General features: G+C 41.2%; 1 protein-coding gene across 2 annotated transcripts in view; it reads right to left on the bottom strand.

Moving 5' to 3' along the window:
- Window positions 1–14,678, bottom strand: part of NRF1 (nuclear respiratory factor 1) — a 142,185-nt gene that overhangs the window by 23,284 nt on the left and 104,223 nt on the right. For both annotated transcript variants that reach the window (XM_027840146.1, XM_027840147.1), the window contains exon 10: window positions 6,914–7,038. In XM_027840146.1, the coding sequence (XP_027695947.1) occupies window positions 6,914–7,038 (125 nt within the window). The remainder of the gene's footprint in view (window positions 1–6,913; window positions 7,039–14,678) is intronic.

The following is a 14,678-nucleotide window of genomic DNA, read 5'->3' as shown; positions in this document are numbered from 1 at the left end:
ACACACACACACACACACACACACACACACACACACACACACACACATCCCTTCTCCAAAAAATTTCATGTATTCTGTTGTTCAGTTGTTTTCAATTGTGTCCGACTATACAAAACCCCATTTGAGGTTTTCTTGGCAAAGATACTGCAGTAGTTTGCCATTTCCTTCTCCAGCTCATTTTACAGACGAGAAAATTGAGGCAAACAGAGTTAAGTGACTTGTCCGAGGTCATAAAACTAGCAAGTGTCTGAGGCCGGATTTGAACTCAGGTCTTTTGTTTTTTTTTTTAAAAAACATAGTAATAAGCATAACTATTCTTACAGCTAAATAGGAAATGAGGTCTAAGAGAGAGGAAAACCAAACCAGGATTTTTTTGTTTGCTTGCTTGAGTGTTGTTAAATAAAAATAGTGAATTGAAAGGCATGAGGAAGAGCCATAGAACTCAGTAAACAACAATAATGGTGTATATATGGCACACTGCCTCTTTATTATATGCCGAGACTAATGCAATAGCCTCCCGATAGGTTTTCTTAGCTCCACTCTCTTCCTCCACACAATCCACCCTTCATATCACTGCCTTAATAATCTTCCTGGCGTACAGACCCAGTCATGTTATTCCTCTGCCCAGGGCTTCCCCAGCTCGCCACTACCTTTTCAGATTCCTCTACTGGGCATGTAAGGCCCTTCACAATTTGAAAATACCCCATATCCCCAGCCTTATCTCATACACATCCCCTTGCATAAATCTTCACTCCATCCAAACTTGCTGCCATCCAGGTGCTTGGTTTCATATGTTGGAACTGGCAGGTAAAATCTGCATTTGCTTGAAAGGGCAATTTGCCTCAGCAAGAATCCCAGACTACCTAGTGTCTCAGTGCTGCCACTTACCAAATTAAGCCCTCTTTGGGGAGAGACCGATCAAGGGTGTCTAAGCCTTTTAACAGCCAGGCTGCTATGCCAGGGCCAGGCCAGAACAAAAGGGAACATATTGCAGTGAAGATAAATGGGGAGGGCTGCTGGTTATTTCTTTAAATGTAATGTTAATACCTTGTAATCAGCTTTAATTTTTAAACGGACTCGACCCTCCAGTCCATTTCCCCCTAATTCAGGGCACGTGGAAGGTACCAGGACAGCAGCAGCCATGACAGCTGGGGGTCTCTAAGTCCTTACTGTCTGATAATGGAAGATGTTAGACAAACCCTCTTGGGAAAAGCAAGCAAAGGAGGGGTCAGGGAGTTGGAGAAGGGCTATAGTGAGGACTGGGGAGACAGAGTAGTTAGGTGACTTCAGGGAGGAGTACAAACTCTCTGAACGTTTCGTTTTACTAGACCAGAAGCTGCAAGGGCAGAAACAAGCAAGCAGTTAAAATGACTATAAGACTAGGCCTTGTGGGTGACAGACTTTGGAGCCTACTGTGTCTGAATACTCTTGGCCATCAACTACTTCCTCATTAAAGCAGATTTCCCATTACTAAGGAGCCCTCCAGAAATCACAGGGAAATTATCAAGACATAGACATGTTAAATGATCGGCACGTGCGCTGTGAGGTGGCTCGCCTGTCACCAGCACGTGGGTCATGTAGCAAGGGAACAACAGGCTTTGGGAATTCTGCAACTGGAGAAACCGCATACAGTACACTGTCTGGGAACCCTCTGAGATAACCCTTTCATCCCTGATGTTAGTTCTCAGTAAGCCCAGTTATTAAAGGGGTAGTCTGGGTGTGTGTGTGGTACACAGTTAAGAACTCATGTGGCCTATTTTTAGCTCCGGTTAATGGGCAGAGAAGCACTAATCAGTAGAAAACGCCACATCATCTGTGCTACTGTCAAGGCAAACCGAGGCAGCCAGACATTGGCCATGCCAAAAGGACCAAGTAAACTGACTATTCAGAGCTGTTGCTGTTCATTCGTGTAGCCAGGTTCAACTCTTCATGACCCCAGAAAGGGTTTTGTTTTTTTTTTTTCCACAAAGATACTGGAGTGGTTTGCCATTTCCTTCTGCAGTTGATTAAGACACACAGGGTAAGAGACTTTTCCAGGGTCATACAGCTAGTGAACGCCTGAGACTGAATTTGAATTCAGGTCTTCCTGATTCCAGGCCCAGCGCTCCTATCCACTGAGCCATCTAGCTGCCTCCATTTTGTACTCAAAGAGCACAGTTAAGGATTAAATGACTGAAAGCCCTTTGAAAGAGGGTTAGAAGGCTTGAAAGAATTTCATTTGCTGGACACAGGGAAGCAGTCATCTCCACACTTCTGAGACCCAAGAGTGGACAGCTGACATCACAGACACAAGAAGACCCCAAGGAGGTAGAAGACACGACAAAGTGTAGCATGATAACGTGGTATGGAGATGGACATTGAGAAAACAAAGATGTCAGCTTGCTGGTATGTTATCTCCACTACAGAAGTTCTAAATGAACAGGGAATTGATCAATGCTGCCCTCTTGGGTTCAAAAAAGAATATGATAAGAGACTACTGAAAAACCAAACTGGAAAATCAAAATTTCAAAAGCACAAAAGCTCAGTTTTCATCTTTGTTTAAACCAAGGATACACATTTATGCAAATAAGTTATATTCATCTACTGAACTGAAAGACACATCTTCCAGGCTAGATACAGATTTCTGGGAGACATTTTATAAACAATTTGATCTTGGGAAAAACTGCCTTATTACCAGGACAGGGTTGCCTTTAGAGAAGCTAACTTTTCATTATCCAAATTAGTTTGCAGAATATATAGACTCTTGCCTTTTTTTTGCCTTCTGTCTCTGGACCATGATCTTGATCGCCAACTTTAAATTCAACAATTTTACATGTTTGAGAGGTACTGGGCATCACCATGCTTTGTCACCCCAATTTACATCTGATGAGTCTAATCAGTCGCCTGATCTTGCCATTTCTACCTCTATAATACCTCTCAGGATGTTACTTCTCTCCAGTCACATGTTCTTCAACCTATTCACTATTCTGCTTCACTATCCTCATCTGTAAAATGAGAATAATAATAGCATCTACCTCTCAGGGTTGTTGTAAGGATCAAATGAGATAATATTTGTAAAGCACTTTGCACAATACCTGGCACATAGGAGGCATTTAATAAATGCTTATTTCCTTCTTTCCATGAGCAATGCCAGCCCTCAGCATAATTGTTAAAATAGGCTATGTTCCTTTGGCATACATCCTCCCCTCTCTGCCCTTCCTTCCTATACCCTTTTCCTCCTTTTCACTAACCTCTCCTCAATCAGAAATGGATCTCAGTCAGACTAGGCATAGGAGAGAGACAGTTATGTGCAGGTAGTAGGACTTTTTAACTGAGGTGCGTTTTTGCATCAAAAATGGTTAAAAGAGAGTAACAGACCAAAAGACGATATTATGAACTAAAACGTTCCGGGCCAAAGTCGAGGTGCATGTCCTTATGAAATGATTAGGGACCTTACCCACTAGCTGTTCTTCCCAGCCCTGGGCAAGCCCATTGGGGCTTTAATGGCACCAACACACTCTAAGCACCTGTGAACATATTCAGATTGAGCCAGAGTGTGGAAAGGTAGCCTATGACTTCTTTAGGCCCACAGAGAACACAGAGAGCATAAAACAACTATGAGGACACTGCCGTACATACTGTCCAATCATTTCTTGCCTGTTTTCAAACTAGACTCGAGGGCCCAGAATTTAGTATTTTTCCGTGGGTAGCACACACCTGGAAAACGCTGTGCCCTACAGTCTTCCACTCTGAATCCAAAAACTGTCCTCAACACCATCTCCCACTGCCTTATTCACTACCAGCTAAGGCAGTACAGATAGGCCCCATATGCCTCCCTCCTTTTTTCCCTCGATAAATTTCTCTTCTGGCCCAGGCCAGAAAGATAGCTGAATCATCACAGGGGAGTGCTCTGTTAGTAAGACCTATGTTAAAACTATATTTTCTGGAATTGGGGCTTTTTTTCCTCTAGTAATGTCTATTTCCAGGTCAGTTAAAAACAGTACCTAGTTTAACTATTCGCTGGGTTTTCCTGATAGAAGAACTCAGGGGATGGTAGCTCAGTTCTCAGGAAAAAGCTACAGTCTGTCATCACAGAAGTGACAAATGTTGCATCACAGCGTAATTTGCAAGGATAAAAAGAAAATCCCAAATAGTCATCACCAGCTCAGACTCTGCTTGGTTACATAGGAAAAAAGTTAGCTTAAGTTCCCAGTAAGAATTCCTCAGGGTTTAGTTTTTCCTGGTTTTACGTGATGCTGGCCAGGTTCAGTGTCTGGGGTCTCAAGGTGCAGGTAAAATGATTCTTCTTCACTTACCAGGGCTATGACAAAGTACGACACAACCGATGACCCTATGGGACAGGGAAGGCAAAACGACCCGAATTTAGCTCAATAAATATTTACCAGATGCTTGCTACGTGCAAGACATCGTGCTGGACACTAAGAAGACAAAGGCAAGAGTGAAGCAGGAATTTAAATACCACTGCCCTACACATATGCAGATGAGTAAGCATAGATATAAAGGAAAGTGATGAGAGAGGGAGACAGAGACAGAGACACAGGGAGAGTGAGAACATCAAAGTGGTGGTGGGCGATGAAGAAAGGCTTCACAGTGGGGGGGACATTGAACCTTAAAGGAAGGATAGCGATTCTAAAAAAAGAGAGTCGAAGAAGAGAGAGGAGGAGGAGAAGTGCATTCCAGACACAGGAGAGGGCTTGTTCGAATGTGCAGAGGTGGAAGAACGAATGTTGAGTTCAGGGAAAATGATAATTACAAGCTTCAAGGCTAGAATTCAGCAAAGCCCAGCAGTCACATGTGGGAAAGCTATCCTAGCTCTAACACCTACTGACTTATTTGGCCGCAGACCAGAACTCCCTTTTCTCCTAGTTGCAAAAAACAATGTGAATCTCCAATACGGAGGCATGATTACAGAGTATCCAGAGAGATGCAGAGTTGGCACGGATTGACTTTATCATTGATATCCTGGCTAAAAGGTGGAGCGAGATGCAAGAACTGACTGCTCAATCTGTTATCAAAAGAGATGGGGTTGGGGGGCAGCTAGGTGGTGTAGTGAACAGAGCACCAGCCCTGGAGTCAGGAGGACCTGAGTTCAAATCCGGCCTCAGACACTTAACACTTACTTGTTGTGTGACCCTGGGCAAGTCACTTAACCCCAACTGCCCCCCCGCCCAAGTAAAAGAGATGGGGTTGGGAGAGACTGAGTAATCAGAGTTCAACCATGCCTTCTAATCCCCCACTCTAGAAAGGGAAAGACAGAATAGATAACAAAGTCTCCTTTCAATTCACCCAGGGAAATATTTTGGCCAGTTATAGAACAACAGCAACAAATGCACTTCCGATGAATATTGAATAAAGAGATCATTCTTTTCCCTTTAAAGGTTTTTTTTTTTAAATTCTTAAAATGAACACCCAGAATAAGGAATAGACGTGGGCAGATTAAAATGAGGATGAGCTTCTGCAAACTTTTCCTTAATCTGATTTCTGACCCATTTGATTCTGTATTTGATTTTGATGATCATTCTCAGATGCAGGCAATACTGCAATGGTTTGGGGTTTGGAGCTTCAAGCAGTCTGCTGTTGACTGCCACTGGGCCATGCCACTAAAGCCCAGAGTCCTAGAGAGATGGGCAGATTACGGTTGAGTACCTGATTCTTCCCCCGTCTAATAAGACATTAAAATGCGTCTGTGGCTGGCCCTTCTGAAGGATGTAATCATTCCCTTCCGTCTTCTCTCACCTTATCTCACGTGATACACCTTACTCTTTTTCCCTCAGTTATCAATGACTCCACAAAGCCTCCTGTCAGACTGGGACACTGTTAACTAGGATACTGTCTAACTGTTCTTTCTTTAGGACCATAAAGCAACAAAACCCCCCAAACTATGTAGCTCAAATTGGAGTTGCCTCATTTAACCACAAACTTTAACTACATTTAACTACAGGATAAGCATAACAAAGAATTGCTTTTCCTCTTTTGCTTCAGTCTTTGCAGTAACTTCCATGGGGAAGTCCCAATACTGAGTAACCAATCTATAAAGCTGAGTTGGAATTGGGTAGTTTTTGCTACGCAGTGAACTTTGTCCCTTTCAAATAAAAGTCATGAATCACAGTGGCATTCACAAAGCTGAAGAGGTGAGGGGGAATGGTGGTGTGGTTACATAGTGTTGACCAAACCCAGAAATTCTAAGTGAATCTACAGAAAATAGGAAGCAGATCTAGCATGGCAATGAAGAGAGTGATAGTGACCAAGTGTGGGACAGGTCACTCCCACAGACATGAGTGAGGACAACAGCACCGAGGTTATCAGAACTTACCACACTAACTACAGCACATTAGGCCACAGTGGGAAACTGAACCACCATAGGAGCAGTGGGCAAATCTTTAGAGTTGACATGAGGCAAATGGTACCATGACACACTCTGTCCTGCCTTAACTACAGAAAGACTGACAAGAGTCCCCAAGAGCAAAGCCTCTTCAAATAAACAATTAAGCAGCCATCACTATGACATATTCTTCCAGGAAAACACTTTCCCAAGTTGCCTTCCACTCTTGATTGGGATTAAAGGTTACTAGGACTATGGGAACTCATCAGGACCCATGGATGGGATCTTGTAAGGGCCAGAAAAGTAATCAGGCTTCTTCCATTTCTAAACTACTTTTCAAAATCTTAATGAGAGAGATGGACAGGAGCTTAGGCCACCTCCCCACAGGAGGCCAAAGGATCCCCAGGCATTAACTGTTTGCCACAAAGAAAAGCACTCTGTGGTTACTACTCAAACAAAAGCTTAATCTCTTTTTTTTCCTTTTTCTTTTTTTGGGGGAGTGGAGTAGGGTTGTTTTTGCTGTCAGTCATGTCTTGAGGGTTTAAGTAGAAACAGGGGAAGAAATTCAATCAAATATTTATACCCTCTTACCATTAGCATCCTGGACTCCAGTAAGTGCTCCTACGGCTGCTGCGGTTTCCCCAGACAGGACGATCTGTCCTCCCCCTTGCAGTGTGGCCTCAGCCAGTGTGGCGACAGCATGGGCGGCGGCTTCACTGTAGGCACGAGATTAAGAGTGAAGGATGTATGAGATGAAGAGACATGATGCTGAAGCAAGACAAACGACCTTCCCCCACCCTCTCATCACTGACCCTCTTGGACCCTACCGTGACCCCCTCGACCAAGAGCTTAATGGCAAGTCCATGAAACCAATGAATGGCTTTAAAAATGCTAATGGATAAAACCAAAAGCAGTTTAAAAAAATTAAAAATGCCTAAAAAAGTATGCATTTTGGGATGGAAAGGGATAACCATTATTTTTCTCCTCCTTATCAGCATCAATTAGCATTTACTGAGTGCCTCCAAATACAGTGGGGATTGTGATCCATAATCACAATGCATACACCATTAGTCTTCACTGCTAATCCCTCAGCTTTCCTTTTCCCTTCTGTGTTATAATAACACAGGCAGCCCATTGGAAATAGGCTTTTCTGTAGCAAGAGAGAAGGATTACAGGAAAGAGCAACCCGAGGAGTCATCAACAGCCAGCCTTGTTAATATTTAACTAATGTTAAATAATAACTTGGTTATTAATTCCAATGAAATAACAAAGGTGGCAAGGCAGATAGCTTGACTTCCACGTCTACTTCCAAATTTTTCTCAGGTCTCCCCACCTTATCTTTGGACCCCTTTGCCTCATGCTAACCATGTAGGCATCATCAAAGATTTTTATTAATAATTTAAAATGATTTAAATTTAAATGCCAAAGCTTCCTTGTTTTTATAGACACAGCAAAATGATAACTCTCTTTGCTGCAGTCCAAACATTTTGTGGGATGGAAAGAGAGGCCCATTCACTGGCAGCAGCTACCTTTCTAGCTACTTGCATACCATCTTCCCCATCTTGTTTTTTACACCCCAAATTCATATATATTTCTTCCCAGAACGAGAACGTGCACAGTTAATGAGACTACCAATAAGTAGGCAAGGCATAACAGAGTGGGACATTTTAAATTTGTATAGACAGAGCATGATACAAATGAGGCCAAATCATAGGTTTTTACATCTACATAAGTCAGTTAGTTTTATTCTGTTCTGAGCCTACACACTTTGCCACAACTCTAACAATCTTGAAAATTCATGCCACTGATCTATCCCAAGTGGCCTTGGGTGAGGTACTGTGGATGGCTTAGGGAATATTTAGCACTACTAGTAGAAAAACATACAGCCTTGCAAAGCCCTGCAGTCCCCTTCTGTTGTCTTATCACAGTATGAAGGTGACTCTGGCTTCTCAAAAAGCTATGGCAGCCTGGGGCAAACTCTTCCAGGTCCTAAAAAGCCTAGTGACAGATATAACCATCTACTGAATATGCATTTATTAAGGGACTATTATGTTCAGGCACTGTGCTAGGTGCTAGAGATATAACCCCTCTTTCCCCCAAAAAGTTGCCGTCCTCATGGAGCCTAAGGGGGAACAATACAAAATTAAATACAAAATAAATTTGAAGTAATTTCTAGGAGGCAAGGCACTATCAACTGCAGGGATTAGGACAGATTTCCTATTTAAAAAAAAAAATTCAGTTGAGGGAAGCTCTGAGGAGGGGAAAAAGGTAGGAGTGCATTCTAGGCACAGGAAATAGCATGTGTGGTGGTAGTATGTACAGAGATGAGGGAAAAGATGAGAAATATACAATGAGAGTAGAAAGGACAAGATTTGGCAAATAATTGGATATGAAGGAAAGATATTAGACATGCTGTGTTTAAGATGTCTATAGGACATCTATTTGGAAATGTCTAAAATACAACTGGTGATAAAGGACCGAAGTTCAGGAGTGAGACCAGGGATAGATCTATCAATCTGAGAGTCTACTGAAGAGAGGTGATTGTTGAACCCACAGAGGTTAATGAGATCACTAAGAGGATAGAGGAAAAAGAGAGGAAGCAATGGGACAAGATCATGGTCTAGCAAAGGAAATGGAATAGTGGCCCAACCAGCAGGATTGTAATGTCATGAAAATCTCAACTATATGTCTGCTGTCAGAAGACTAGTCTAGCCAAATGAACTTGATTAGTAGTGAACTATTTTTTATGTTTTTTGTTTGCTAGGCAATGGGGTTAAGTGACTTGCTCACGGTCACATAGCTAGTTAAGTGTCAAGTGTCTGAAGCTGAATTTGAACTCAGGTCCTCTTGACTCCAGGGCTGGTATTCTATCCACTGCACCACCTAGCTGCCCCAGTAGCGAACTATTTTAAAAAGTAAGTGTTGTAAATGTATTTGAGTATTATAAAAAGAAATGTAGTTTAAAGCAATCATCTATATACAATTGTATTTTACTGATGATAACCTTGAACCATTACAATGGGTACCTGGAAATTAGGGGCTTGAAACAAGAGGCTCACTACCCTAGGACTGGCTACCTGGTGATGATCCCCCCCACCCCCACCCCCAACAAGTCATTAAGTCATGGAAAGGTTGCAATCTGCATTGGTTAAAAGGAATCCTTGCAAAACGAAATCACAGATCCTTCAACTACTGAAATATAGTAGTACATGATTAACAGCAGGTTAACAGTATTGCTTTCACATAATGCATCATGCCAGAGATGTCCTGGTGAACGTAAGTATTCCTATAGGAACCCAATGCATAAGTGATCCCATTCTATCTCATCATCTCCAGTAGATGCCCCCTCTTTCATTATTACTCTGTCACCAATCTTCAGACTATCCCTGTCTATTGGCTGCTTCTCTACTGCTTGAAAACATGTCTATATCTCTTTCTTCCTCAAAAAATCCTCACCAGATCTGTCTATCCCCACTAGCTATTGTCCTAAATCTGTCCATCCTTTTGTGGCTACTATCAGTACCTCCACTTCTTTTCCTCTCTCTCTCTCTTTTTTTTTTTGGTTAGGTAGTGGGGTTAAGTCACTTGCCCAGGGTCACACAGCTGTTAAGTGTCAAGTGTCTGAGCCCAGATTTGAACTCAGGTAAAAACATTTTTTTTTCTTCTTTTTTTGGCTAGGCAATGGGTTAAGTGACTTGCCCAGGGTCACACAGCTAGTGAGTGTTATGTATCTGAGGCCAAATTTGAACTCAGGTCCTCCTGACTCCAGGGCCAGTGCTCTATCCACTGCACCACCTAGCTGCCCCTTCCTCTCACTCTCTTAACTCTCTGTGGTCTGGCTTCCTACCTTATCATTCAACTGAAGCTGCTCTCTTCAAAGTTAGCAATGATCTTCTCTCTGAGACTCATTTCTCTAGGTTTTTTCATGATACTCTCCTGGTTCTCCTCCTAACTGCCAGATTGCTCCATCTCAGTCTCCCTTGTTGGATCTCCATTGAGGTCATACCCACTAACTGTGAGTGCTCGGTCCTGCGTCCCCTTGTCCCTCTACATCATTCCCCTTGGGGATCTCCTCAGTTTCCAGAATTTCACTTAGCATCTCTATGCTGATGATTCTTCAATCCTTATCCAGCCCTAACCTCTCTCCTAACTTCTAGTCTCCAATCTCTAATTGCCTATTGGATATCTTAAACTGGATATCCTACAGATATCTTAAACTCAACTTATCTTCCTCACCAAGCCCTCCTCTCTTCCTAACTTTCCTGTTGCTGTTGAGGATACCAATGTCCTCCTAACCACTTAGACTTGGAATCTAGGTATCATCCTCAACTTCTTACCTTCTTATCCTCTGTATGCTAACTTCAAAGTCCTATGGATTTTAGCTTCAAAACATCTTTCCTCTGATACTGCTATTACCCTAATACAGGCCCTCATCACCTCACACCTGGACTACTGTAACATGGCTGGTGTCTGTGCCTCAAATCTCTCCCATTCCATCTGGCTTCTACTCAGCCATCAAAGTGATCTTCCTAAAGTACAAGTTAGATCACGTCACTCCCTTATTCAATAAACTTCAATGGCCCCCTGTTACTTCCAGGATCGAATATAGAATCCTGCCTAGTATTTGAAACCCTTTATAATCAGGCCCCTTTTTATCATTCCATTCTTCTTACACATTACTCCCCATCATACAGTCTGTGATACAGTAACACAGGCCTCCTTGCTGTTCTCACACAAGACACTCAACCTTCCTACTAAGTACATTTTCACAGGCTTTCTCCCAGGTTGGGAATTCTCTACCTCCTGGCCTCCCTGGCTTCCTTCAAGCCCACAGCTAAAATTCCACCTTCTTCAAGAAGCATTTATGGATGCCTCTTAATTCTAGTGCCTTCCCTCTGTGGATTATTTCCAATTTATACTGTACATTTCTTGTGGTGCAAAGTTGTTTGCATGCTGTCTTCTCCATCAGACTGTGAGCTCCCTGAGAACAGGGACTGTTTTTGCCTTCCTTTTGTACCCCAGGAGCTTATCACAGCGCTTGACAGAGCAGTCACTTAATAAATGCTTTCTGACTGACAACAAACAAAAGAATCACATTAAAAATATTAAGTTGTTCCCTCCTTGCCATTAATACCAACAATTGTTTAAATATGAGAAAATGAACATCTAACATATTACAATTATCCAGCTATTTATTTAGCATTGGTAATTTACTTCATCTGGTAGAGGAAAACCATTTATTGTAATTTCCAGGTACCCATTATAATGGTTAAAGGTTATCATTCACATCACATTCATATTGATGTAGATTTAGATGACTTTTAAAATACATCTATCTTTATACTTAAATGCATTTACATTTACAACATAGTTACTTAAAATTTTTTTGTGTGTGTGCATACCCTTTGACCCAGCAACAGCACATCTAGGGCTATATTCCAGAGAGATCATACAAATGGGAAAAGGATCCACATGCACAAAAATATTTATAGCAGCTCTTTTTGTGGTGGCAAAGAATTGGAAATTGGGGCAGCTAGGTGGCACAGTGGATAGAGCACTGGCCCTGGATTCAGGAAGACCTGAGTTCAAATGTGGCCTCAGACAAATAACACTTACTAGCTGTGTGACCCTGGGCAAGTCACTTAACCCCATTGCCTAGCTAAAACAATAAAAAATAAAAAATAAAATAAAAAAAAGAGTAGTACAAAGAATTGAAAAATGAGGGGATGCCCATCAATTGAGGAATGGCTGAACAAGTTGTGGTATATGAATGTAATGGAATACTATTTTGCTATAAGAAATAATGAACAGGCTGACTTCAGAAAAACCTGGAAAGACTTGTATGGTCTGAGGCTGAGTGAAGTGAGCAGAACCAGGGGAACGTTGTACACAATGACAGCCACGTTGTGTGATGACGAATATTAATAGACTTAACCCTTCTCTGCAATACAAGGATCTAAGACATCTCCAAAGACCTCATGATGGAAAATGCTATCCACATCCAAAGAAAGAACTATGGAGTTTGACTGCAGATCGAAGCATACTATTTGGCTATTTTTCTTCTTCTGTTATGTTTTGTTTCCTCTTTCTGGTGGTTCCTCCTGTTGATTCTAATTCTTCCTTACAACATCACTAATATGAAAATATGTTTAATAGGAATGTATAGGTATAGCCTACATCAGATTGCATGCCGTCTTAGGGAGGGAGGTGGGAAGGGAGGGGGATAAAAATTAATAATTAATCAATAATTAAATTTAATTAATAATTAAAAATAAATTAATTTTTAAAATTTTTTGAATGAATTTTATGTTAGAAAAAATACAGAACAGGACCACTAGGGTTAAGTACAATAGCTCATAGGAAAACCACGCCCATTCTCTTTATATTGGAGGAGGCTTCTTCTCAGTGTTTCAATAGCAATAGACAGCCATTCAACAACAGCTGAAATCTGAACTCAAGAGTTGAGCGGAAAGGCTGATCTGGACTTAAAACAGGCACCATTATTTAGCATTTACATAGAGGCTTACAATTTCATAAGTATTAATCACTGATCGTACAATTAATAATTACTTGGTGTCTTATTTTTTAATAATATTCTAAGAAAATTCTGCCAATTGATTGCTAGTCAAATTTACAGCATCCAATTACTACTGAAAACAATAAAAACATTTCATGGCCTGACCTGGTATTGCACGGAAAGCTGAAAAACATGCTATTAGAGTGCAGTGCAGCTGTGCCATATTTTCTGACAGAGGATTTAAAAGGGTGGTTGAAGGAAAAGTACGACCTTTTCTTTCCAGTATTCTTAGTCACTGCTCCCTCCTTACATTACGGTATAATTGGTGATATCATGGTAATCTTCTCCATAATACTCAAAGTGATGCCATGTATAGTAGTGGGCAAGATGGAGTTCTGAGGCTCTGGATTCAAGCTTATTCTGAACCTTAAAAAATAGGCAAATTTAGAACTACCTTGTCCCTATTCTAAAAGTAGTTGTAGCTGCTAGTACGCTTTGGGACCACCACACCTGTTTCTAATGTCTTGGCCTTTGTAAGCGTCCTGTGGAATGTAGGAATTCTGAAGTTGACAAGAGCTCCCCACATCTTCAAATGAAGCTAAACTAGTCCACACCCACTTATTTGGCTTTAACTCAAGTTCTCAATGCACCCCAGAACCTCATACCAGCAGTAATCTGCAGAGAGGCTATCGACACTATGGCCTTTGTTCATGAGGGGAAGAAACCCAAACCAAAACAGTCTCTACGTGAACAAACTGAGAGGCCAGGTAAAAGGTTGACCAGGTTACCCACCTGCTCCGTTTGATGGGTGAATTAGCTACTCATTTGGCATGAGGTATAGAATTACAATTGTGACTTCTTGTGGTCAACTAGTCCTGTCACTTTCAAACTAATTTTTCACACTATACATTACAGAACGAATGTAAATATAACCAAATGCACTGATAGGAAAAATTATTACTAAGAAATTAAAGGAACACAGAAATATCATTGACTCTCTTAGACTTTTGGAAGCCCCTTGGGGCCTGGTCAGATGCATGAGGCCAGACCAGTAAATATAAAATAAAATCTTAGCATATTCATTCATTCACTCATTCATTCATTCATTCAACAGATATTTATTGAGCACACAACTCTGTGCCAGGCATTAGGCAAGGCAAGAGTAGATTTTGTAAAGGAATATATTTAAAGAAAAGGAATGTAAGAGTGCCAACAACTGAAGCTAGGAATTTCTGATGTGCAAAAAGAAAGAATGTTTATATTTATTTTATTTTCTGGGTAGCTCAGGCTAGACTATTGAGGTTAGAAACATAGAGCTAGTAAAAATTTCTGGAGAACTGGTAATTGATGATGTCTTGCTATCTGTAAAGATCGTTTAAGGTAGTGATTCCCAGGCTTTCTGAAGCTATGATATTCTACTGCCATTTGTTTGAGGAAAAAACTTCTTCTAAAAGTGTTACTTGGCAAAATCTTTAGTAAAAGTAATTTGGTTTTGAGAGAACTGAAAACTCTCTGGGTTGTCATAAAAATCAAGACAAGCTATATATAGGTTCTCAAACAGGGAATTAGAAGACTATAGCTTCAAACATTAATTAAGGACCTACTACGTGTAATACACCTGTCTCAATCCAGCTTGGTTTTGAAACACTCTTAAAAGCATGGCTGAGAACCACTCAGAGTCCTGGATTTGTTCTGAGCCTCTTTTTCCCTAACAGAAGGAACTACTTTCTTCATCTTCCCTGACCTGCCATGATGTAGGTTGGTCTGAGCCTATAATTTGTTGTTTATACTGCTAGATCAAAACAAGCAACTGTGAGACAATCATACTTGTTCCATTTG

Source organism: Vombatus ursinus, unplaced genomic scaffold (assembly GCF_900497805.2).
Source record: "Vombatus ursinus unplaced genomic scaffold, bare-nosed wombat genome assembly UNPS02014839.1, whole genome shotgun sequence".
Taxonomy (NCBI): Eukaryota; Metazoa; Chordata; class Mammalia; order Diprotodontia; family Vombatidae; genus Vombatus; species Vombatus ursinus.
Note: the sequence above shows the minus strand (reverse complement) of the source record. Positions and strands in the feature narration are given on the sequence as shown.